The sequence below is a fragment of the Amblyraja radiata genome, chromosome 24 (genome assembly GCF_010909765.2).
Source record: "Amblyraja radiata isolate CabotCenter1 chromosome 24, sAmbRad1.1.pri, whole genome shotgun sequence".
Taxonomy (NCBI): Eukaryota; Metazoa; Chordata; class Chondrichthyes; order Rajiformes; family Rajidae; genus Amblyraja; species Amblyraja radiata.
The window spans coordinates 3,296,673-3,323,601 of record NC_045979.1 but is presented as its reverse complement, the minus strand read 5'-3'; the positions used below and the strand labels follow the sequence as shown (position 1 = coordinate 3,323,601).

The 26,929-nt window shown below is 44.0% G+C and overlaps 1 protein-coding gene across 7 annotated transcripts in view; it reads left to right on the top strand.

Annotated features, from left to right (window-relative positions):
• LOC116986696 (transcription factor EB-like) overlaps positions 1–26,929 on the top strand; it is a 128,177-nt gene that overhangs the window by 37,777 nt on the left and 63,471 nt on the right. For 2 of the 7 annotated variants that reach the window (XM_033042271.1, XM_033042273.1), the window contains exon 1: positions 12,863–13,158. The exons of 1 other annotated variant lie outside the window; for it this stretch is intronic. In XM_033042271.1, the coding sequence (XP_032898162.1) occupies positions 13,098–13,158 (61 nt within the window). In that variant the 5' untranslated portion in view covers positions 12,863–13,097. Of the gene's footprint in view, positions 1–12,861; positions 13,159–26,929 lie in introns of those variants that run through there. 4 more of the 7 variants (XM_033042269.1, XM_033042266.1, XM_033042267.1 and 1 more) reach the window with 4 other exon arrangements.

Below are 26,929 nucleotides of genomic sequence, written 5' to 3'. Positions count from 1 at the left end.
GATGACTGTCCGTGAAGACATGGAATTAGTTCTTGCGATGGTTTCCCAGGGTGAAATCATAAAGGGGCAGGGGACGAGAATGTGTCTAGGGGAACATTCCTGTGGACTCGTGGTATCTAGTGTTGTCTGCTGGTTCCCCTCTCACCCATCCTGTAACTCCCCATCCCTCCCATACCCACCCCCCTCACTCACCCACCCCCCTCCGCCCCTGTGCCCCCTCTCTCCCCTGCCATAATCATCCCCTCTCTCATTCCACCTGTACCCATTGCCCTCTCACACACATCCTGCACCCATCCCCTCTTACGCTCCACCCATCCGCCTCTGTCGCCATTCGCTGTGCCTGCCCTTTCACCACCTATACCTGCCCCCTCTCTCGCCCTCCCCTCCCCTGCACCCTTCTCCCTCACGCTCCCCCTCTGTAGCCATTGCTAGCCTGCCCCTACTAATCATTCTCTCTGCATCTCATTCGTCACAATAAACTGTGCCAGTTGTCAGTGCTTAGAGTTTGCAGTGAGGGAAGGAGAAGGATTGTTGTTTTCCCATTGCTGTTAATTACCAGCAAGATTTTGGTTTGTCATAAAGATGGAACTTGGTTAAACAGCATGCTGAAGGACAACGATGTAATATTCATTGTATCGACTTGGGCTCCATGTGACTCTGATGGCCTGGACCATTCACTTCCCTCTAAAGTTGCTGAACATGTCATTTGGTTGCTTCAGAAATCCCGTAAAGAATGACTGGCGGACCGCAGCAATTCTAGAATGATGCCATTGTTTTCCCCGCGGTGACCAGTGATGTCAAGGAATCGCCGGTCTTGCAAATCGATGAGAAAACCTGAAATCAAAACGGAAAGTGCTGACAATACTCAGCGCGGTACACAGCATCCCTGAAGAGTTTGAACTGGTTAACTTCAGAGATCAATGACTTCACCTTAAAACTGTACAAAGCTGGAAATGTAACTAATTTTAAGGAAGCAGAGAGACTGGGAAATGTGGAACGGGGCATTAGTATTATCTCCCTGAAAGCTGGAATAATGTCAAGAGGATAAATGGCCACTGTGAAAGAACAAAACGTGAACTCTGTAATAGGGTGGAGCAGGCGTGAGTATCAAAAAATAATAGAACACGTGTCATATAGTCAGTGACCATTTGGCCCATTCAGTCTGCACCAGTCATGATGGGCAATGAAGCTGATTCTGGCTTCTCAAATGAACACCATAATCCTACAGGTCGAAGTGCTTTTGATCAATACCCTGTTTCATGATCATGCCCTGTTTCATGATCAATGGCCTGTTTTTAACCTGTATCCTGTATGAAGTATGACCCATGTCTAGTATGACGTATGATCAGTGCCCTGTATGATGCATGACACATGTCCTGTATGAATTATGACCCTTGTGTATGTGTGTGTGTGTGTGTGTGTGTGTGTGTGTGTGTGTGTGTGTGTGTGTGTGTGTGTGTGTGTGTGTGTGTGTGTGTGTGTGTGTGTGTGTGTGTATGTATATCTATCTATATAACGGAAAGTCTCATCTTGACCACTTCCTGTCTGCGCTGTATATTGATTTTAGAAAAAACGCTACCATATATCGCTATAATTTTTGGCCAACTTACTCACAGTCCTCCTTCACTGAGGCAGCCCTGAGGATTTTTCCGATCGATGAAAAATGTAAAAGTTATGAGTATTAAAAAAATCTTGAGATCAGCTGTTTGGTCCTCTCGCCTGCCAATCATCACGATTAAGGTAGGGGGAGGGGCAGGACTATAGAACCCCGGATGCCTGGACGTGAGTCAGTTACCCTGGAAGATCGCGAGGGAGAGTCCACAACTGTGATTCTAAGCTGTGAATCAACTGAACTGTGAGCCTGCAATATACTTGCAATAAATGATTTGTTAGCCCTTAATGATAATGCAATGAGTTGTTTGGAAATTTGGTGGCCTGCACTCTGCTTGAAATGCTATGAAATTGAATTTGGTGGCCTGCGCTCTGCCTGAAATGGAATTTCAAGGAATAGCCGTGAGTGAACTGCCAGCCCACCAGCTCTGAGTGACTGAGCTGCCAGCCCACCAGGCCTGAGTGACTGAGCTGCCAGCCCAAGAATCCATCCGACCCACAATGTCCATACTAGCCCTCTGGAAAGCAGGCCTTTTGGCCCACAACACCCATATTAGTGCTCCAGAAAGCCCCTCCCCCCTCCCCCCCCCCCACCTGGCCACCAATATTGAAATTTTTGCCCAACTAAACTCGTTGAAAAGCGACATAATGTTTTTGCAGGAAACACACATGAAACAGCAAACACAAATGAGATTAAAGGCGAATTGGATAGGCCAGACATACTACTCCTCATTTACTTCTAAATCTAGGGGTACGGCTATTTTTATTAGAAAAGGTATTCCTTTTAAATTAAAGAATACTATATCAGATAAAGAGGGAAGGTATATTATAGTTTCGGGAGAAATTTATGCAACCCCACTAACTTTGATAAATATTTATGCTCCGAATTTTGACAACCCCCAATTTTTTGATAAAATTATAGACATAATATCAGAGTTTAATGTGATAATAGGGGGGGACTTTAACTGTGTTTTAGATTCATATCTAGATAAATCAGCAAAACAAAGGAAGAGTAATTTAAAATCTAAGACTAGCGAACTTCTAAATACATATATAAAAAAAACTAATATAATAGATGTATGGAGATCTGCTAATCCAGTTGGAAGGGAATACTCATTTTACTCTTCGGTACATAAAACTTATTCAAGAATTGATTATTTTTGAGTGGATATGAAATTATACCCAACATACCACATTAGTAGTATCTCAGATCACTCTCCGTTGACATTTTCAGTAAAATTTGAGGGAATGCCGGGTAAAAAATTTTTTTGGAGGTTTAATACACATATTTTAAATGACGTGCAAGGTTATCAATATTTAAAACAACAAATGAAACGTTTTTTCGATACAAATGATACACCAGGTACTTTGCCTTCTTTATTATGGGAAACTTTTAAGGCATTTATGAGAGGAATTATAATTTCATATCAAAATTTTCAAAATAAAAAGAATAAGACAGAACAAATGTTGTTAGAACAAGAAATCAGGGAGTTAGAGTTAGATAATGCTAAAGATTCCACGACAGATAAACACAATAAGATAATATTACTGAAATTTAAACTTAATCGAATTTTATCGGCAAGAGTAATAAGACTATTCCAAATGACAAAACAGGAATATTTTGAGTTTGGTGACAAACCACATAAGCTTTTAGCTCGCCAATTGAAAAAACAAGAAAAGGAAAATACTATAACCAAAATTAAATCAGAGAAAGGTGATTTACTAATACTACCTAAAGATATTAATAATAGATTTGCTCAATTTTACCAAAACTTATATACATCTAAAATTAAAATAAAAGATAGTAAAATAAAAAAAATTCTAGATAACTGTACTCTTCCAATACTGGACCTTTTGGAAAAAGAGGAACTAGGAGCTCAAATTACAATCAAAGAAAAATCAACGACCCCTTATTTATTTAATTTATACTCCCATGCTTTTAAAGAAAACAAACTACCTGAAACACTATCAGAATCAACTATTACGCTTATTCCAAAAAGAGATAAAGATTTAGAAGATCCGGGCTCATACAGAGGTATCACTTTTAAATACAGATCAGAAAATTTTAGCAAAGATTTTAGCAAGAAAATTAAGCAAATATATTAGTAAATTGATAAACCCTGATCAAACGGGGTTTATACCTAAAAGATACTCATTTAATTATCTGAGACGTCTGTTTAATATAATGTACTCGCATAAAGTAGAGGAAGAAGATATATCAATTATTTCATTGGATGCAGAGAAAGCATTTGATCAGGTAGAGTGGCAATACTTATATAAAGTACTACAAAAATTTAATATGGGAGAGAATTTTATAACATGTTGACATGTTAACACAACACCCATATTAGTGCTCCAGAAAGCCCCCCCCCCCCACTGGCCACCAATATTGGAATTGGTGGAGAGGTGGAATATTGCGTTGAGGGACCAGCCCTCCCAACGGGTCCCACTTAGGCGAGTATTATTATAAAACTCTGATCTTGGATGTTTATTTGTTTGCTTGTGAATCACATCTTCTAGAAAACCCGACGCGCTAATGGTGAAATTTTTACATATTCTGGTAGAGATTTACCTCATGATGTCGAAAATTGCCTCATGTGAAAATTGGATTCTTTATTTCCCGACTTTTTACGGAAATTGTTCACCAATCTGCGATCTTTTTTGAAGTTAACGAGCTGAAGAAAGCTGGATGACGTCACAAGTGCCTCTGTGCTCATCGCGGCCAGCTGCGCAGAGTTTTCAATGCGCAGAAACTGCGAGTTACATAAACTCCCCCCCCCCCCCCGCATAACTCGGACTTGGCCGGGCGTCTACGAGCCAGCACCACCATGCAATGTGTTCATGGCTGATCATCCACAATCAGGTGGATTGTTCCTGCCTTCTCCCCATATCCCTTGATTCCGCTTGCCCCAAGAGCTCTCTCTAACTCTGTATTGAATGCATCCACTGCCTTCTGAGGCAGAGAATTCCACAAATTCACAACTCTCTGGGTGAAAAGGCTTTTCATCATCTCGATTATTGAATGGCCTACCCCTTATTCTTAAACTGTGGCCCCTGTTCTGGACTCTTCTAATATCGGAAACATTTTTCCTGCATCTATCATGTCCAATCTCTTAATAATTTTATGATTCTATAAGATTCCCTCTCATCCTAAATTCCAGTGAATACAAGCCTATTCACTGGCACTCTTTCTTGGCCAACCTGCGCAAGATTTTCTCTCAGTTGTTCTTGCATCCAACTCCCATCGACACTACACACGGTCCAGTTATGCATTCATTGTTTATTGCATGGCTGTCCAGGACTTTCACCCTTGCCAGAACTTGCTTGACTTGCTGAGTTAAGTCTCTCAGTTTGCTATCTTGATTTTCCAGATCAAGGGCATTGACAGTGGACATTCCAGCACTGTAGGCTGTGCCTACATCATTAATTATACCTCTCCTCATATGGGCCTTAGCTTTAAGCTCCCTCTTTTTGTTCTTCCCCACTTCTTGCTCAAGCAATGTTTGTATCATTGGAATATAGATATATATATATCTCGGATTGGAATTGGACACCATTCATTCAGGTAACTGTCTACCTGTGATATCCAACACAGTGGGTACCAGTTTGTGTTGTATGTTGTCGTATAGGACTTTACCTGCTCCTTTCAAGATTAACCTATGTTGTGGTCCATCTTTTGTATTGGGACATATTTTGAGGTTAGCAGGGGTGATTGAAAAGGTAGATGGGATGGCTGAAGGTTCAGCTGGGGTTGAGAGGGGGAACATAAAACAGACATCCACTTGCCTATCGGGTGTCCCAGTCTTCATGGTAGCTCTGCATACCCCATACCATTTTCTGTACCATGGGCAGGCCCATTATGCCAGGGCCAGAAGTACCCTATAAAGGAAACAACAGCTATATTGGTGTTTCCCTGTCCACAATGTGATCCTACAATTGTCATTCCAACCTTCTCTCCACCATCGCTGACCTAACTTTGGATTTTTCACACGTTGGATTGTGTCTTCATTAATGCATTTACCACATAGTGTATCCGGACCAGAATAGGCCAGAATGGTCCCGCCTCTGAGACGCAACGCCTGGATTAAATTATATATCAGTCCGACATCGAGCTGTTCCGCCCTTGATCAGTATCACGCGTGTTATCACCACAATCAACGACTTCACTTTGCAGAACATCATTTAGCTGTAAAGCAAGAGCAATTTCTGCTTGTATTTACAGTTCTTGGAATGGGCTAATGAGACAATATTCTAATACTTCTTGCACATTGCCTTCTGTGGGCAGGTTGTGTGATGGGGATGTGTGGCCATCCTCCCTAGTTTGTTCCACTTGGGGTACGTGTGACGGTGGTGAATGGACGGGAGATGCGGACAATGTCTCACAGGCAGCACCCAGCAGGATGTGGTACTGGTGATTATAGGATTAAAATCAATGAATGATTTTAATTGATTCACATGATACCATCCCTCTTTCACTTGATTCCCTTGATTCACATAATACCGTCCCTGCAATACAACCTTGCGCACTGAGGGGCTTGCTTTATCCACTACAGATTGGAGTCCAGAATATTTGAGGTACCTGGCTGATAAATCCTCATAACATTCTGTCTTGCGTTGTATTCGACAGGCTTCACCTTGCCATTGAAATATACTTCATTACACTTCTTTCTCCGTCCCATATTGACTGCTGCTGTTATTTGTGCAGCCTGGATGTTGTCTCACAGCTGCTCCTCAGCCTTTTCATGACCAATGACCATAAAGTCTGCTTCTGAGTCCCAGGAACTCAATTCCTCAAAAAAATTATTCAATTATTAAAAAATGATCCCAGCAAAGGTGGCTGATGGGACCAATGTGGCTAATCTGTACCAAAGCATGGAGGCCACGAGTTGGTTAATGACCTGCAGGAAAGTTTACATAAAAATGGAAATCAACCAGTTGTTTTAGTTGCTATATTGGTTTGAACTTGCAACAAGTGAGTAATCCTCAGACTTGGATGGAGGTTAGATCTTGCTACACGTTACATAGGCAGAAAAACTGACATTCTCCACTCTGCCAAATAAGTTTATAAGGAAAAAAATTGATAAATAAAAACAAACATTGACAGAGTCTTACACCCTGTAGGAAAGCACTCTGAGGGGGGACCCGCCCAGCGCCCCAGCCGGGTGACGACTTTCACCTCCAGCTCCTGACAGTTCGCCAGACGGGTCCCCACACCGGGACTCAGGTAGACTCCCAGTCAATTCCTCTCATGGGTTGTCCTGTCATCAAAATACATTGTCAGTGTCAGTTGTCAGTGCTTAGAGTTTGCAGTGAGGGAAGGAGAAGGATTGTTGTTTTCCCATTGCTGTTAATTACCAGCACGATTTTGGTTTGTTATAAAGATGGAACTTGGTTAAGCCGCATGCTGAAGGACGACAATGTAATACTCATTGTACCGACTTGGGCTCCATGTGACTCTGCTGGCCTGGACCATTCACTTCCCTCTAAAGTTGCTGAACATGTCATTTGGTTGCTTCAGAAATCCCGTAAATACAATACAATACAATACAATACCGTTTATTTGTCATTTGAACGTCACATGAAGTTCAAACCAAATTTGGTTTCTGCAGTCATACAAGAAAAGAACCAAGACACACACCAACACAATTTACACAAACATCCATCACAGCGAATCTCCTCCTCAATGTGATGGAAGGCAAAGTCTTGTCTCTCCCCTGCTCTCCATTCCTCTCCTGAAGAATGACTGGCGGACCGCAGCAATTCTAGAATGATGCCATTGTTTTCCCCGCGGTGACCAGTGATCTCAAGGAATCGCCGGTCTTGCAAATCGATGAGAAAACCTGAAATCAAAACGGAAAGTGCTGACAATACTCAGCGCAGTACACAGCATCCCTGAAGAGTTTGAACTGGTTAACTTCAGAGATCAATGACTTCACCATAAAACTGTACAAAGCTGGGAATGTAACTAATTTTAAGGAAGCAGAGAGACTGGGAAATGTGGAACGGGGCATTAGTATTATCTCCCTGGTGCAGGGAGCAAGGATTTAGATTAATACACCACTGGGATCTCTGGGGTAGGGGTGACCTGTACAAAAGGGACGGGTTACACCTTAACTGGAGGGGGACCGACATTCTGGCAGGCAGATTTGCTCGGGCTACACGTGTGGGTTTGAACTAAATAGTGGGGAGCAGGGATTGACAAATTGGGAATATAAAGATGGAGTTGAAGGGGAAGTGTGTACAGGAAAAATTACAACAGATTCTCGAATTAATGGGAAGGAATGTTCGAGAAGGGATAAAAGAGTAAGGTTAGGGCCAATTGCGAGCGGTGTGAGAGGGGATGTGAATATGGAGGTCATAGTGTTGTATATGGATGCGCGAAGTATAAGAAATACAGTGGACGAGCTTGAAGCTCAGTTAGAAATTGGCAAGTATGATGTTGTGGGAATTACAGAGATATGGCTGCAAGAGGGCCAGGGCTGGGAACTGAATATTCAAGGTTATACCTCCTATCGAAAAGACAGACAGATGGGCAGAGGGGGTGGGGTAGCTCTGTTGGTGAGGAATGAAATTCAGTCCCCTGCAAGGGGTGACATTGAAACAGGAGATGTGGAGTCAGTATGGATAGAACTAAGGAATTGTTAGGGCTAAAAGACCCTAATGGGACTTATCTACAGGCCCCCAAACAGTAGCCTGGACATAGGGTGCAAGTTGAATCAGGAGTTAAAATTGGCTCGAAGGGCTGAATGGCCTACTCCTGCACCTATTGTCCATTGTCTAAGGGCAACTTGGTCCTTATGAACATTAACATGTGCCAATACATCATCGGTTGGAACAGCACCTCATGTTTCTTACACCCCAGCGGTATGAATATTGACTTCTCTAACTTCAAGTAAAGCTTGCTTTCCCTTTCTCTCCATCCCTCCCCCTTCCCAGTTCTCCAACCAGTCTGACTGTCTCCATCTACATTTTATCTCTGTTTACTTTGTGGTTACCTTCTCCCAGCCAACAATGATCTATGTATCTCCATCTCCCGTGTCATCAGTCTGAAGAAGGGTCTCGACCCAAAACGTCACCCATTTGTTCTCTCCAGAGATGTTGCCTGTCCCGCTGAGTTACTCCAGCATTTTGTGTCTATCTTCGGTTTAAACCAGCATCTGCAGTTCCTTCCTGCACACATCATTGGTTAAATCAGTCTCGGCCTCCCTGCTTTTTCCGTTGGTGGATGAGTTCCCACATATCATTGCTGTCTGTGTCTGCCATGGATTTCAATGCCCCTCATTCAACTAGCCTAAAATACTTTGAAACTTCCTTGAATCCTCCCCTCAATGCTCACTTGCATCTTGCCTGCAGGTTTAGAAACGTTACTTAAATCTAATAGCTCCAGATGCTGGAAATCTGAAATAAAAACAGGAAAAAAATGCTGGAATGTGTCAGCAGGTCAAATAACTAGTACCTCTTGGATGGCACAGTCATGGTGGGCCGAAGGGCCTATTTCTGTGCCCTATGACTCTGGAGTTAAAAATTCTTCATTGGAAATATTACATTTGATACCCTCATCCAAGGGCGTCATGGTGGCGCAGCGGTAGAGTTTCTGCCTTACAGCGACAGAGACCCGGGTTCAATCCTGACTACGGGTGCTGTCTGTATGGAGTTTGCACGTTCTCCCCATGTGTGTGCTGTCTGTACGGCCACGTTTCCTCCCTCACTTCAAAGCCATACATGTTTGTAGATGATGGGCATGTGTCTGTGCTGTATCTCTAAACTAAAGAACAATACAGTATGAATGTAATCTAGAATTGTTAACTTGATCTGAGTCCAGCAGGGTCCTTTTTAGCAAAGGATTGCAGTGCACTTACCCGAGCTGCCATTGGGCTACCAACTGCTGGCAAGCGTGTGATTCATTGAAGCTGTTGCGGAGATGAATGAGTTTGCTTTTGGTTCAATTATAATCACTTCCTAGACCTGGAGGTTCTGGTTAGGATAAGAAGGCGGCTATTTAAGACTAGAGTTGCAGAAAATCAAATTTTACTTGAATAATGAATCTTTAGAATTGAAAACACCTGAGGGCTGCAGATGTTCTATTGCTGTATACGTCTAAGACTCAGATGGGGTGGGTTTCAGACATGACGTGCTTGGAGAGGGAAAGTGGCACTCCAGTAAATTCCATGATTGTTACGATGGAAGAGGAGGCTTGTGGATCGTTTGTGTGGATGGAACTGCAAACCCAAGATAGACACAAAAAACTGGAGTAACTCAGTAGAACAGGCAGCATCTCTGGAAAGAATGAATAGGTGACCTTTCAGGTCGAGACCCTTCTTCAGACCCGACTTATGGGAATTCAGAAGGAATATGTGACGTTTCATATCCGTGGGTTAGGGGCTAGTGGAGTCAAGGGATATGGGGAGAAGGCAGGCACGGGTTATTGATAGGGGACGGTCATCCATGATCACAATGAATGGCGGTGCTGGCTCGACGGGCCGAATGGCCTCCTGCACCTATTTTCTATGTTTCTATATCTGAAGAAGGGCCTTGACCTGAATCAGAGAGCAGTGCTGAACTACTATCCACCTCTTTGGTGACCCTCGGACTATCCTTCATTGGATTTTGCTGGCTTTACCTTGCACTAAACGTTACTCCCTTATCATGCATCTATACTCTGTAAATGGATCGATTGTAATCATGTATTGTCTTTCTGCTGACTGGACAGCATGCAAAAAAAGCTTTTCACTGTACCTCGGTACACGTGACAACAAACTAAACTAAACTAAACTGAACTGAAACGTCACCCATTCATTCCCTTTCTCCAGAGATGCTATCTGACTCACTGAGTTACTCCAGCTTTTTGTGTCTATCTTGTAGACCTTATGTCTTGCTGCTTCTGGATTCCTTATTAAACCGATTACTCCTTGTCTTGTCATTGCCACCACGCAGCGGCTTTAGCTCGCTCCCATGGCTGACTGAATGTGGACACGAGTTTTTGTGAAGGTCGAAATGGCACTGACTCATTCTGTGGGATGATGATACGTAACTTTTTTTTAAAGTCATCAGCAGATTTTAGATTTTGGAAACTAGGAAATAAAACCTCAAAATAGATGACTGGAAATGCCTGAAGCTTCTTCCCTCACCTATTAACTTGGGGGAGTTTCCCACCCTAGATTTATATTGCTATGTCATATTTAAAAAAAAAAAATCATTGTTTAATCCTAAAGATAGCTTTTTTGGGGAACAATTTCCGTCAAGTTAATCAGAAATTCGTGATTATAAAGCAGATCTGACCTGTGGCGGCGTTGTCACATCGGGGTCAGGAGGCTGTGTGTGCATTTAGTCCAAGCAACAAAGGTTTGAGCATGAAATGTGGGCTCACACTTCCCAGACAATGATGAGCGATTACCACACTGTTAAAGGAGCATTTCTAATGGAGTAACAGGCAGCATCCCTGGATAGAAGGAATGGGTGACATATCGGGTCAAGACCCTTCAAACCCGTAACATCGCCCATTCCTTCTCTCCAAAGATGCTGCCTGTCCCACTGAGTTACTCCAGCTTTTTGGGACTATCTTCGGTGTGAACCAGTATTTGCAGTTCGGTCCTACACATTTCTGATGTAGTGCTCCTAGCTTGGTTGAAGATGCCAAGGGAGTGTGCCACTGCGAGCACCACTATAATGAGGCAACTGAATCATCCCTCCATAGAAACATAGAAAATAGGTGCAGGAGTAGGCCATTCGGCCCTTCGATCCTGCACCGCAATTTAATATGATCATGGCTGATCATCCAACTCAGTATCCTGTACCTGCCTTCTCTCCATACCCCCTGATCCCTTTAGCCACAAGGGCCACATCTAACTCCCTCTTAAATATAGCCAATGAACTGGCCTCAACTACCTTCTGTGGCAGAGAATTCCAGAGATTCACCACTCTCTGTGTGAAAAATGTTTTTCTCATCTAGGTCCTAAAAGACTTCCCTCTTATCCTTAAACTGTGACCCCTTGTTCTGGACGTCCCCAACATCGGGAACAAACTTCCTGCATCTAGCCTGTCCAACCCCTTAAGAATTTTGTAAGTTTCTATAAGATCCCCCCTCAATCTTCTAAATTCTAGCGAGTACAAGCCAAGTCTATCCAGCTCTAACCAGAGAGCTGTGTTGAACTACTAACTACCTCTTTGGTGACCCTCAGACTATCCTTGATCAGACTTTGCTGGCTTTACCTTGCACTAAACGTTATCATGTATCTATACACTGTAAATGGCTAAGCTTTTCACTGTACCTCGGTACACGTGACAATAAACTAAACTGAACTGCTCAAAAAGCCAATAGCAAAATAATGTGTAGGAAGGAACTGCAGATGTTGGTTACACGGAAGATAGACACAAAAAAGTGGAGTAACTCAGCGGGACTGGCAGCATCTCTGGAGAGAAGGAATGGATTTAAGAAGGAACTGCAGATGCTGGAAAATCGAAGGTAGACGAAAGTGCTGGAGAAACTCAGCGGGTGCAGCAGCAGCATCCGCTGAGTTACTCCAGCACTTTTGTCTACCTTAGAAGGAATGGGTGACGTTTCGGTCGAGACCCTACCTCTAATCCTAAAAGGCCGTTGCTTTTTGGAAGTCTGAAACAGGGGGCATTGCACTGGCAGTGAGCGGCTCAGTCAGAGGAGCTACAATTACATTGCACCACGCAGCAAAGGTGTTGAGCTGAGCCTCTCGCCTTTAGTCTTAGAAGGACATAAAACTTTACAAGATGGGAAGGATGCTTGCTGAATTTGTTCCGCCTCAACACGAGATCACACAGTTCGGATCATGTGGCATTAAGGCATGGATTGAACTGGAAGTGAACTTATTCCAAAACCACCAGGAACGATGAATAAATGGAAGATTGTTTTTGAATCGAGTGTGCTATGAATCTCAGCAAACAGTGTCTGCTTTCTTCATTATGCAGTTTCACCAGGTCAGCGTTGACATCAGTCGGTCTACATAGTAAATACAGTTCAGGATAAAAATAGATTCTTAAAAAGCCTAAAAGAATCCTGCGATGTACCATAATAACTCTGTCCTGGCAGTCGTTCCTTGGGTCCTGCCGCCTTCAAAACACCCAGCATGTGGCTTGATAGGCAGAACATGCCAGCTGTGGTTTCCACTGACTCCACCTTCTCAAGCACTTCACCCAAACGAGCCTAGTGGCCACAGGATTTGTGTGAAGGAGTACAGCCGTCTCCCCCGGCACACAGTGAGTTAACTGCGATCTTGGGCTTCCTTTATTGTGCGGCGGAGCGTTGCCTGTTCTTGTTGAGGCATTTTCAAGAAGTGGGAAGGTCCTGAGCAATATCATAACTTTTGTTGACCTTGCTGAGTGTGTCAGCTGCGCAGTTTATGGGAACGATCCAGAGTGGAGGCAGCAGGCGGACCTCTTCTCCCCCGGCTCCGTGAATTATCCCCACCAAACCTTTCTTTTGCAGCCTTTGGGAGATTTCAGAAAGTCTGATTTATATGAAGGAGGAACGTCGACAGGGGTGCAGCACTGAAGCGTCAGGTCTGCAGCATAAAGGAGGTAATTGTTTCAAGTCTTTTAAACCGGCTTCTCTTTATTTGCGAATGCAAAGCTGCAGTGTGTGTGTGTGTGTGTGTGGAAGCCGCTCTTCTCATTGGGGAAGAACAAGCTTCAATTTGTAATGTCACTTTTAGAATCGCGCAATCATAAAGTGCTTAAGAGCCAATGCTGCTGAAATGTGATATAACCAGAAACCTTCAGCAGGGCAGGCAGCAGCTATGGTAAGAGAAACACGTTTGACGTTCAGGTTCAGTTTTGAAATGTGATCACTGCGGCAACGTAGGAACTATGGTGTTGAATGGCAAGTTCCCACAGACAACTATCTGGTAACGACCAACAGGTCAAGTTTTGTGATGTCTTTTGAGGAATGGGTCAGGGCCAAGACACAGAGGGCGGGAGCTCTGTTATTTTACTTTAACGTCCTGCAATGGGACAGTCTGCTTCCACCTGACACACACTGACTGTAATTTCTACAATGTGGCACTCCCTATGAAATATAGTTTCAGTTTTTACTTTTAGTTTGGAGCGACAGCATGGAAACAGGCCCCTTGGCCTACTGAGTCCTGTGGACCAATGATCATCTGTACACAGGATTGTTTTCCAGCAACATGTGTGTGGACTGGGGCTTCTATCCACAGCATATAAACTCTGGAGAAGTTCTTGCAACTCCTCCAGCCCTAGCTGGTTCTATGGATGTTGGATGAAGGAACTTGATGGTTCAGTGGTTCAGTTGAACAGCTGATTGAGTAATGTGTCGGATGGAACTGCAGATGCAGGGTCTGAAGAAGGGTCTCGACCCGAAACGTCACCCGTTCCTTCTCTCCAGAGTCTCGCTGAGTTATTCCAGAATTTGTGTCTAGCTGATTGAGTAACCCAGGCTCGACTGACTCATAAAGATCACCCACTTAAGAATGGCATGGAGGACCATTCACACTGGGATGTTATCAGTCAGTTAACTCTCTAACATCATGCTAGTTTGCACACCTTGGGAATTAGATCTAGAGATCTAGAGCCTTATGAGTGTCGCTTTATTTGGGAGAGGTAGCCATGAGCAAGTTGATCATTATCTTTTCTTGGATCCAATTAATTACTATATGCCAGAATAAAACAAAATAATTGATATGAACCGTGTTTTGCAACGTTCTGAAGTTAAGACTGAGAACCTTTCTTCCCCCAGTGTTGAGATAAATCTTGCTGACGGAATAATTGGCCAAGGCAGGAAAGATGCAATTTGCTGCATTAGTGTAATAGGGATTAGCGGAATGAAATGTTGTGGTTGCTTTTGGTTTAAGATGCTCTTTGTGCACAGTCTGGAATGTGGTGCAAACTCTTTTACTGGCAAACATTTAACATGAAGCTCTGCATTTGTGAACTGTTACTTCTGATGTACCTTTATGTTGCAGGTACTGCTCTGGTAAGATATAGAGCTTGTTTTACATTGCTTCCAACATTTGCCTTGATCTTGCTGATGTTGAGTGCAAGGTTGTTGTTCTGGCAGCATTCAATGAGGTTTTCACTCTCCTTGCTGGACACGGACTCTGTCTCCCTGTTATTTGTCCACAACGGCAGTATCATCTGCAAATTTAATGATGACATTGGAACAGTGTCTGGTTACCTGATTGGCAACTAACTTGATTGAGTTTTTTTGAGGAGGTGACAAAGGATGATGAAGGTAGGGTGGAGGATGTTGTCTACAAGGATTTCAGTAAGGCTTTCGACAAGATACCCCATGAGAGGCTGATCCAGAAGTTTAAGATGTACCGGATTCACGATGACTTGGTCGTGTGGATTCAGAACTGCCTTATTCATTGAAGACAGAGGGAAGAAAGATTCTGGCGGGAAGTCTGTGACCAGTGGAGTTCCCCAGTGATCTGTGCTGGGAACTCTGCTGTTTGTGATATATATATATATATATATATATATATATATATATATATATATATATATATATATTAAAATGGCCCTGAGCAATGAAGGCAAGCATACCTTCTACACCACCCTATATATTTGTGCTGCCACACTATATACTTGAGCTTTAAACTTGGACTCCAAGATCTCTCTGGACATCAACACTATTAAGTTGTCTTGCCATGTACAGTATATTTTCCCCCTAACATTCAACACCTCACACTTGCTGGGGTTAAACTCCATCTGCCATTTCTCTGCCCATTTCTGCAGCTGATTTATATCCCGCTGAATCTTCCGGCAGTCTACCTCACTGTTGGCAACTCCTCCAATTTTGGTGTCATCAGCAAACTTACTGAGTAACCAATCTGCATTTATGTCCATGTTATATATATGGCAAGACAACTTAATAGTGTTGATGTCCAGAGAGATCTTGGAGTCCAAGTTTAAAGCTCAAGTATATAGTGTGGCAGCACAAATATAAAGGGTGGTGTAGAAGGTATGCTTGCCTTCATTGCTCAGGGCATTGAGTGTAAGAGTCAAGAAGTCATGATGCAGCTCTGTAGGACTTTGGTCAGGCTGCATTTGGGGTGTTGAGTGTAGTTCTGGTCGCCCCTTTACAGGAAAGATGTGGAGGCTTTGGAGAGCATGAAGAGGAGGTTTACCGGAATGCTTTCTGGATTTGTGGGTTTCAGCTACAGGGAGAGGTTGGATAGACTTGGATTGTTTTCTCCGTAACATTGGAGGTTGCGGGGAGACTTAATAGAAGTATATAAAATGATGAGAGGCATAGATAGGGTAGACAGTCAGAACATTTTTCCCATGGTGGAAATGTCCAACACAACATCATGGAAATGTGCAAGTCTTTTACACAGAGGGTGGCGCGGGGTTGGAACGCATTGCCTGGGGTGGTGGTGGAGGCAGACACAAGAGTGGTGTTTGTGGATTTTAGATAGGCACATGGAAGTGTACAGAAGGCACATATACAGGCAGATGAGAGCAGTTTAACTTGGCATCATGTTGGACACAAACATTTGGGAGCGGAAGGACCCATTCCTGTGCTGTACTGTTCTATGTTCTATGTTCCAAACAATTGGAGTGCATAGAGTAGGAGACCCAGTACACAACCTTGAGGTGCCCCTATGCTGATTGCTATCAAGGAGGGAGTGATGTTGCCAATTTGTACTGATTGTGATGAGGAAGTCAAGGATCCAATGGCATAGGGATGAGCATAGACTCAGTTGCCTGAGTTTGATAACACATTTGTTGATGTTGAAGATGTTGAACGTTGAGCTCTAGTCGATGAACAATAACCTGATTTACGTGTTCTGATTGTCCAAGTGGTCCACTGCAGAGTGGACAGTCAATAAGATTGCATCCCTTACTGATCTATTGCAGCTGTAGGCAAGTTATAGTGGTCCAATTCCCTGCTGAGGAGGGAGTGCTATGAACATCATCATGGACGTCAATGCCACCGGCCAGTGATGATTGAGGCATGTCACGGTCCTCTTTTTGGGCATATTATTTGATGCCATTTTAATGCAGGTGAGAATCTCAGACCTCACTAATTGAAGATGAAGTTGAAGATGCCTGCAAAAACTTCAGCCAGTTAGTTCATGCAGGTTGAAACACGAGGCCAAGTATATCATTAGGGCTGGATGAGTTCCGAGAGTTCATCCTCAAAGAATCATCTGACATAGACCTCGATGACAGATTGCAATGCCATCAGGGTTATAAGGTCCCCCCAAGCCCCTTATCTTGGAGACATCTCACCATCCACTCAATTCATGCCCCTCATATTTTTTGTGTACCTCAAAATGCCCTCCCCTCAGTCTTCTTGGCTCTGAGGAGAAGAAATCCAGCCTATGCAATGTTGCTGAAATATTCAATCTCTGGCAATATTTAAACAAATCTGTTCAGCATCCTCTGCAGTGCAAGAGCTCCCGTAAAACTTTGTACCAAACTCTTTTCAGGAGCATTAACAGGTATGTTTGACATCAGGCAACACGCGGAGTACTCAGGGGCAGGTGACCAGAATTTGTCCCACTTGGAAAAGGAGGAAAGTGATGGAGGGCATTACAATTTAGGGAGGGAATTCCAGCGATTGTGTCGTGGGTGGTTGAATATGCAGGGCTGCATTGATTACAGTTCAGGGACGTTTGTCTCTGCCAGTGCCCGGCATCTCCTTCTTGCGAATGAAACATAAACCAAAGGAATAGTTAGATGTCAAGCCGGGTGTTGAGAAGCCAGGTTGTTGTCTCTGCGTCAATGTCTGCCAGGCCATGAGCTCCATTTGGCGGGTGGTAGAGCGGGCACCCAGAGATGACATGGTTGGCTGTCTGTTGTTCTGCTCCGCATTCACAGGCTGGGCTCTGGCGGAGCCCCCATCTTCACCCAACTCCAGTACCAAGTCTGTTGAGCTTCACCCATGTTCCACTGGTGCCCAGCAGAGCCGCTCCCTTCTCCGTCTCACTTTCCTTCAACCTTGCAACTTATTTCCCCTCACCTGCCTACTAACTCCCTTTAAGCTCTTTTGCCTTTTATCTACAGTCGGGGTTTTCCTGCCAGTGATATTGTGAGGCGGGAGGAAACCAGATCTGCGTGACGGGAAGTTTGCTCTTACAGAGAGAATTGTGTAAACACAGCAGATACAGAACCTTAGGCCAGGATCAAGCCTAGGCAGCTGTGGCGTAAGATACAAAATGCTGGAGTAACTCAGCGGGACAGGCAGCATCTCTGAAGAGAAGGAATAGGTGACGTTTCAGGTCAAGACCTTCCTTCAAGACCTTCCTTCAGTCCTTCTGGCTACGGCGGGGACTTTAAATCTTCGACCGCCGGCCTGCGGCCTACACCAACCTAAAGCCGTGGTCTCCGGTGGGGAAGAGCCGATCCTGGACTGACGCTGGTGCCAAATTTTGTGCCTTCCACCACAGTGATGAATGCTGTGGTGGATGTTTGTGTTAAATGTTTATTGTGTGTTGTGTGTTCTTTATCATTGTACCGCTGCTGACAAATTCATTTCACTTGCACTTTAAGTGCAATGTGACGAATAAAACTGATTGATTGATTGTATTGTATAAGAAGGGACTCGACCTGAAATGTCACCCATTCCTTCTCTCCAGAGATGCTGCCTTTCCACGCTGAGTTACTCCAGCATTTTGTGTCTATTCTCAGTGTAAACCAGCATCTGCAGTTCCTTCCTACGCACCAGGAAGCTGTGAGACAGCACTAACCACTGCACCACTGTAAACTTACATTTACCCTGGCCTTTCAAGCAGAGTTTCACAAAACCAGAACCTTGGTCATCTTTTTACCTCAGTGATTGATAAATCAGAATTATAACCCCAAGACCCATTGAGGATTACGGCTGAGAAATGTGGAAAGATTGGCAATGGGATCAATGCCTTTTTCCTTGTTCTCCTGGCTCCGTGATGTGTTGGAGGCACACTTCATCTGCAGTTCTCCCCCATCTATATCCAAAATCTGATGGTTTTAGGATTCAGAAGGTTTGTTTCTGTATGCAGTGAGTCAGACTAATTGTCCTCAGAGCGTGCTGTTTTCTTATACAGGTGCACCTGCCACTGTTTTAGTTTACAAAGATTGATTTTCCGGCTACCTAGCTGACTATGCAGCTTATCTCTGCAACACAGCTTCCTCTCTTGTCTATTATGAGCTAAAAAAAATAAGCTCCACTGATTTTGAAAAGAGGAACTGTTGCATGAACCCAATGGGCCATAAACTACAGTAGTTAGTGTTTAGAACTGTGTAGGAAGGAACTGCAGATGCTGCTTTACACCGAAGATAGAAGCAAAACGTTGCAGTAACTTAGTGGGACAGGCAGCATCTCTATAGAGAAGGTATGGGTGACGTTTCGGGTCGAGACCCTTCTGCAGAAGAGCGTCTATCCACAGATGCTGCCTGTCCCGCTGAGTTACTGCAGCATTTTTGTGTCTATCTTTAGTTTAGAACTATTTGGGAGTATTTACTGTCTAACCTAATCCTGCTGATTTATTTTTTACCATGTTAATATATTTATTAATTTACACCTTTTATCCCAAAGTTCCATTTTCTTATTGTTAGCAAATGTTCTCTGGTTTATCCATTCCACCATGGTCAGTGTGGCTGTATGGGAGTGAGCCCCTCTGCCTGAAGATGAAGTCCTGCAGCCTACGCTGTCCTCTCTTGCCCTCTGTGCTGAAAGCCTCTTATGTTTTCTTCTTGGCCATATTTCACTAGATTACAAAACTGCAGATTCCTTGCATTCTTTCTTACTACAGTGTAGATTTTAAACTGGATATCACCAAACTCGCACAGTTGGTCCACTTCAAAACTTTTTTTTTTATCAGGATGTATCACAGCAGGGTTTGGGAACAGCACCATCCATGACTGCACGAAATTGCAGGGAATTGAGGGTACAGCCCAAATCATCATACATTGACATCTAAAGTTCATGCTGCATAGAAACATAAAATAGGTGCAGGAGTTGGCCATTTGGCCCTCTGAACCAGCCCTTCGATTCATTATCATCATGGCTGATCATCTAAAATCAGTACCCATTCCTGCTTTCTCCCCATATCCCTCGATTCTGTTAGCCCTAAGAGCTATATCTAACTCTCTTTTGAAAACATCCAGTGAATTGGCCTCCACAGCCTTCTGTGGCAGAGAATTCCACAGCAATTACATCGGCAAGGCACTACCAGTACCAATATCATGATATTGACTGAATTACAATAGACAATAGACAATAGGTGCAGGAGTAGGCCATTCGGCCCTTCGAGTCAGCACCGCCATTCAATGTGATCATGGCTGATCATCCACAATCAGTACCCCGTTCCTGCCTTCTCCCCATATCCCCTGACTCCGCTATCTTTAAGAGTCCTATCAAGCTCTCTCTTGAAAGTATCCAGAGAACTGGCCTCCACCGCCCTCTGAGGCAGATAATTCCACAAACTCACAATTCTGTGTGTGAAAAAGTGTTTCCTCATCTCCGTTCTAAATGCCTTACCCCTTATTCTTAAACAGTGGCCCCTGGTTCTGCACTCCCACAACATCGGGAACATGTTTCCTGCCTTTAGCGTGTCCAAACCCTTAATAACCTTATATGTTTCAATAAGATACCCTCTCATCCTTCTAAATTCCAGAGTATGTAAGCTCAACCGCTCCAATCTATCAACATATGACAGTCCCGCCATCCCGGGAATTAACCTGTGAACCTATGCTGCACTCCCTCAATAGCAAGAATACCCTTCCTCAAATTCGGGGACCAAAACTGCACACAATACTCCAGGTGTGGTCTCACTAGGGCCCTGTACAACTGCAGAAGGACCTCTTTGCTCCTATACTCAACTCCTCTTGTTATGAAGGCCAACATGCCATTTGCTTTCTTCACTGCCTGCTGTACCTGCATGCTTACTTTCATTGACTGATGAACAAGGACCCCCAGATCCCGCTGTACTTCCCCTTTTACCAACTTGACACCATTTAGATAATAATCTGCCTTCCTGTTTTTGCTACCAAAGTGGACAACCTCACATTTATACACATTAAACTGCATTTGCCATGCATCTGCCCACTCACCCAACCTGTCCAAGTCACCCTGTATTCTCATAGCATCCTCCTCACAGTTTACACTGCCACCCAGCTTTGTGTCATCTGCAAATTTGCTAATGTTACTTTTAATCCCTTCATCTAAATCATTGATGTATATTGTAAAAGGCTGCGGTCCCAGCACTGAGCCTTGCGGTACCCCACTAGTCACTGCCTGCCATTCTGAAAGGGACCTGTTAATCCCTACTGTTTGTTTCCTGTCTGCCAACGTCAGCACTCTACCCCCAATACCATGTGCCCTAATTTTGCCCACTAATCTCCTATTTGGGACCTTATCAAATGCTTTCTGAAAGTCCAGGTACACTACATCCACTGGCTCTCCCTTGTCAATTTTTCTGGTTACATCCTCAAAAAATTCCAGAAGATTAGTCAAGCATGATTTCCCCTTTGTAAATCCATGCTGACTCGGACCGATCCTGTTACTGCTATCCAAATGTTCCGCTATTTCATCGTTTAGGATTGACTCCAGCAGCTTCCCCACCACCGATGTCAGGCTAACTGGTCTATAATTCCCTGTTTTCTCTCTCCCGCCTTTCTTAAAAAGTGAGATAACATTAGCTACTCTCCAATCCACAGGAACTGATCCTGAATCTATAGAACATTGGAAAATTATCACCAATGCATCCACGATTTCTAAAGCCACTTCCTTAAAGTACCCTGGGATGCAGACCATCAGGCCCTGGGGATTTATCAGCCTTCAGTCCCATCAGTCTACCCAACACCATTTCCTGCCTAATGTGGATTTCCTTCAGTTCCTCCGTCACCCCAGATCCTCTGGCCACTAGTATATCAGGAAGCTTGTTTGTGTCCTCCTTAGTGAAGACGGATCCAAAGTACCTGTTCAACTCATCTGCCATTTCCTTGTTCCCCATAATAAATTCACCCTTTTTCAGTCTTCAAGGATCCACCTTTGGTAATAACTAATTGTTTTCCTCTTCACATACCTAAAGAATGCCTGTGGAATTCTCTGCCTCAGGCAGGTGGTGGCAGGTTCTCTGGATGCTTTCAAGAGAGAGCTAGAAAAAAATAGCGGAGTCAGGGGATATGGGGAGAAGGCAGGAACGGGGTACTGATTGGGGATGATCAGCCATGATCACATTGAATGGCGGTGCTGGCTTGAATGGCCTACTCCTACACCTATTGTCTATTGTCTATAAAGAAGCTTTTACTATCCTCCTTTATATTCTTGGCTAGCTTACCTTTGTACCTCATCTTTTCTCCCCGTATTGCCTTTTTAATTATCTTCTGCTGCTCTTTAAACATTACCCAACCTCTTGCTTCCCGCTCACAGACGGCCATGATCTGAGACCATTGAAGACACCAAAAAACAACTTTGTTTGCTTTTGCACAGCAATGGAGGGTGGATATTTTCCTCTTGCTACACCCACTGGTAACAAGGGCAGATAGGTTGATCAGCTCAATGCAGATGGGATGGAGCCAGTGGACCTCGAGCTTCTCTCAGCCCACTTGCTCCCTGAATGTACAAACCATCCCATTGCTGGGCGAGAACTCATTGGAGATGTGGGAGACACCAACAAGGCCTGCATTTGTTTAGGTCCCTGGAGAGAAGATGGTGGTGAGCTTCCTCCTTGAAATATCATGTTGTCAGACAGCGATTTCCAACATCATGACCCCACCGATGAGGGAAAAGATTGAATGGTGAATAAACATCAGAGTGAGGAGCTTAATCGTGTGATCCTCAAGGTGAAGCCAGTATCTTGCTCATTTTATTCTCGAGCTCATTGCTCTGATGTTCTGGGTCAGCACAAGAGAACATCATTCTGAAGAAGGGTCTTGACCCAAAACGTCACCCAAAGGTATAGTTGAGGCTGGGACTATCCCAACATTTAAGAAACAGTTAGACAGGTACATGGATAAGACAGATTTGGAGGGATATGGACCAAGCGCAGGCAGGTGGGACTAGTGTAGGCCGTAGTGGGCAATTTGGGCCGAAGGGCCAGTTTCCGCACACGGTCACTCTATGACTCTGTATTAAAACAAGAGGCTAACCAGGAAGAGGATAGCACCACTGAAGCATAAAGGAGGGCATTTGTGCTTGGAGTTTGGGCATGTAGACGACATACCAAACAAGTACTTTGCATTTGTTTTCACCAAGGAGAAGAACATAGAGGACAGGGAGACCAGTGCACTGAATACTAGTATACAAGGGCAGTTTGAGATTAAGAAGTGTTCAAGAAGGAACTGCAGATGCTGGAAAATCGAAGGTACACAAAAATGCTGGAGAAACTCAGCGGGTGCAGCAGCATCTATGGAGCGAAGGAGATTATAAGTAGTGTTGGGCTCTTGAAGAGCATTAAGGATTCAGAACTGGCTTATGGATAGAATCAGAGGACGGTGGTGGAAGGACAATGCTGAGGTTGAAGGTCTGTAACTTCTGGAGTTCCGCAGGGCTCTGTGCTGGGAACACTGCTGTTGGTCATATATATAAATGACTTGGATGTTTCTCGACCCGAAACTTCGCCAATTCCTTCTCTGCATAGATGCTGCCTCACCCGCTGAGTTTCTCCAGCATTTTTGTCGACCTTGGATGTAAACTTAGTCGGGTTGGTTAGTAAGTTTGTAGATGACACCAAGATTTCTGGGGTGGTGGACGGTGGGGATGGCTGTCAACCTGCACAGCAGACTATAGATCAGCTACAGAAATGGGCAGAGAAATGGCAGTTGAAGTTTAATCCGTGCAAGTGCGAGGTGTGAACTTTGGGATGTCGAAGGTAAGGGAAAAATATACAATTAATGGCATGACCCCTAGCAGTATTGATGTACAGAGGGATCTTGGGGTCCAAGCCCATAACTCACTGAAAGCAGCAACACGGAGATAGAGTGGTAAAGAAAACCTATGGTATGTTGAGTGCTTGAAACATGCTGCTGGGGTTGGTGACTTTTGGATAGCATATCCAGGGAATAGAGGGATATGGATTATGTGCTGGTAGATAAAAGATGGTCTTGACATCATGTTTGGCACAAGCATAGTGGGTTAAAGGGCCTGTTCTTATGCTGTACTGCTCTATGTTCTAAACTAGTATGTTGACATGGTTGGGAATGATAACAAACCACCAAAATCAATGCCATCGATTCACTTCATCGTGTCTGCACAGTAGCAACCTTTTAAGTTAATTCTTCTTTCAATATGAAGGATGACAATGAATGGCGGTGCTGGCTCGAAGGGCCGAATGGCCACCTCCTGCACCTATTTTGTATGTTTCTATGACTCGTTCGAACTGTACCTGATACAGTTATGCTCAGGTACAAACTTCAGAGACAAACTTCATTGGCAAACAATTTTAAAACAGGGTAATGAAATTGAACTGCTGGATTGAATAATTTCAGATGAACACTGCAAATAGTAATGTGTTTGGTTTGATGCATGCACATGATGGAGGGCTTAAACATAGAAAGGCAGAAATGTTAATAAATGTGATACTCCAGTAAAAGAATCCTTAATTGAGAGGCAGATATCAAGAATTTCATGTGTAAGTTTGCATTTCTGAGGAGCTTGATATTGGACTTGTTTTGGGCTTTCTGCCATTGATTCATTGGTCAGAGGTTTCAAAGAATGCTTCTGAGAATCTCCATCGTTGGGGAAATTTGCAGAGAGGAGGATTGTAATCCAGACTTTATACAATTAGTCACACAGAATTTATTTAAGTTTATTGTGGAGAAGATCTTCAAGAGCAAACCAGTTAAAACAGGGAGTTGCATTAATTGAAAAGGAAGAACTTGCACCTTTCGCAATCTCAAAATATCCTGACGTATGGAAAGACTTGGGATGGGTGCATTATAAATAGGCCCGATACAAGGCTATTGCTACCAGCTCCACCCCAATCCTGAACATGTCCGCCCATCCTTCACAATCACAGCTAATCTTCTGCCTCCACCCCATTTCCATGCACTAACCCTGCCCCTAGATGAACTTTTATGGAACTGTGTCGATTTCTGTATGGAATAAATCACTGCTCTCTATTCTCTGCAGAATTGGGGAATGTGTTGTATTACGTATATTGTGCACCCCTTACATCTTCATCACTTGAGGCATGGGCCTTGGACATCACCGCAATTGGTGTGAACTCAACCTTGTCTAACTTCTGGCACAAACTGTATTTGCAGTGTGATTGAGAATTTGTTTTGTTTAGTTTTAGTTGAGAGAAACAATGCGTAAACAGCACTTCAGCCCACCGAGTCCACACCGACCAGCGATCCCCCGGATAATTTACATTTATACCAAGCCAATTAACCTACACACCCGTATGTCTTTACAGTGGGGGAGGAAATCGAAGATCTCAGCGAAAACCCACACAGGTCAGGGGGAGAACGTACAAACTCCAAACAGACAGCACACGTAGTCAGGATCGAACCCGGGTCTGTGGGGGTGTAAGGCAGCAACTCTACCGCTAATTCCCCCCCCCCTATTCTCTTCTTGTAACTCTTCATGAGCAGCTGAGAATGGGGCAGATTGTCAAAACGTGTTCATCGGTGGCTCTCGGCCTTGCCACTCACTGACATTAATCACAGCCAAAGGAGGGAAGTATTCATAGTCGTTTGAGACATAAATAATCATTAATATTGAAAGCAGTTTCTAGAGAAAGTAAAACAAGCAAGTGGAGATCATGGGTAATGTCTGGAAATACCCCTTGGAGATCAGAATGAATACTGAAGAAGTGTCTGGACCCGAAACGTCACCCATTCCTTCTCTCCAGAGATGCTGGCTGTTCCGCTGAGTTACTCCAGTATTTTGTGTCTATCTAAGCCAGCATCTGCAGTTCCTTCCTACACTGAATGAATACTGCACTGTTCCTGCAAAATAACTCAATTCGGCTTCCCTTTCCGGCGCGTGGACATACCATGGATTCTGGTGCAAAGGCCTGAGGTTAATGCGCATTGTAATTCATCAGCACAAGGACCGCACTGTTGGGCTCTGATTCACATGCTAAGCACTCCCTTCTCCTACTTTGATCTCCAGCCAATTCCGAGTGTGCAGATTCTTGAGGCTTCAAACCAACTATTCCAAACATTCTGCAGAATCCGATGGCCCAAAGATTAGGCCCATTAGACCCATCTTGCTTCTGCCAGCCCTTCGTAAGAACATCCAATAGCTCCTTCCCCACAGCCATGTTGGTGTTCGTCCAATTTTTCATTCTGAAGTTACTTGTAAAATGTAAACAGAAAATGCTGAAAATACTCAGCTGGTGCTCGGAAAAAATCCAAGAAAGATGCTGACGATGAACGATTATGTTCCTGTGTTTTCACGTAGCTGATGTCCCTCAACCCTGGTGCCAGTCCAGTGAAAGTCTGGCTCAAGGCCTTGATAAGGGTGCAGCTGGGATCTCGTGCCACCCCGCTCCAGCAGCTTGTCCCTGTTAGGTCGAGACCTGGTGTCCATGACTCCTTTCTCAGCATAGCACATCGGGCAATGCTGCCTCAGGATCAGCTTGCCCTTCAGACCAGAGTTGTGCTGCCCTGCTCATGTACTTTGGCTATGTAGGTATAAAATGGACATTGAGACCATGAATGATGGCCAAAATAAATGTTGTGTCTATCTTCGGTTTAAACCAGCATCTGCAGATCCTTGCTACACATTTTGTCTGCTCCACTGCGAAATCTCCACAATGTATGTCTACTTTTATAGAGGTTCTCCTCCTCTCTCCGACGAGAGTTCTGCCACATTATCTCTTGCTGCTCCCCCTCTGCGGTTCATTGTGCTCTCCGACTCATTCATTTGTTCTTTATCACAGTCGAAATCTCACGTTTACCTTTCCCCTTACTCTCAATCTGAATCGAAGGGTCTCGACCCAAAATGCTATCTATTCCTTCTCTCCAGAGATGCTGCCTAACCCGCTGAATCACTTCATCTTTTGGTGTGTATCTTCCGTTTAAAACCAGCATCTGCAGCTCCTTCCTACACAAGATGCAATACTCCAGGCCCAATCGAACCGAGGATTATAAACGTTTAATTCAACTGGGAGAGTGATGCTCGAATGTGGGCAACGTTTGGTGTTCACTCCAAGGGTGGAGACCACAGATTGACATGAAACAGCAGAAAATTACCAACAATTGTTTGAGAAAGCATATCTCAAACACAGTAAAGGCTTTGCCAGCATTTCCTCATATTATGACTATTTTGCCACAAGCACTGGGCCATGAGATGATGATGCTCAGAAAACACATCCTACCTACGGCACACATCACTGCCGTCTCTGATCGGAGGCAGATTTGGAACTGAGGCTTGGGAAACATTCACCAG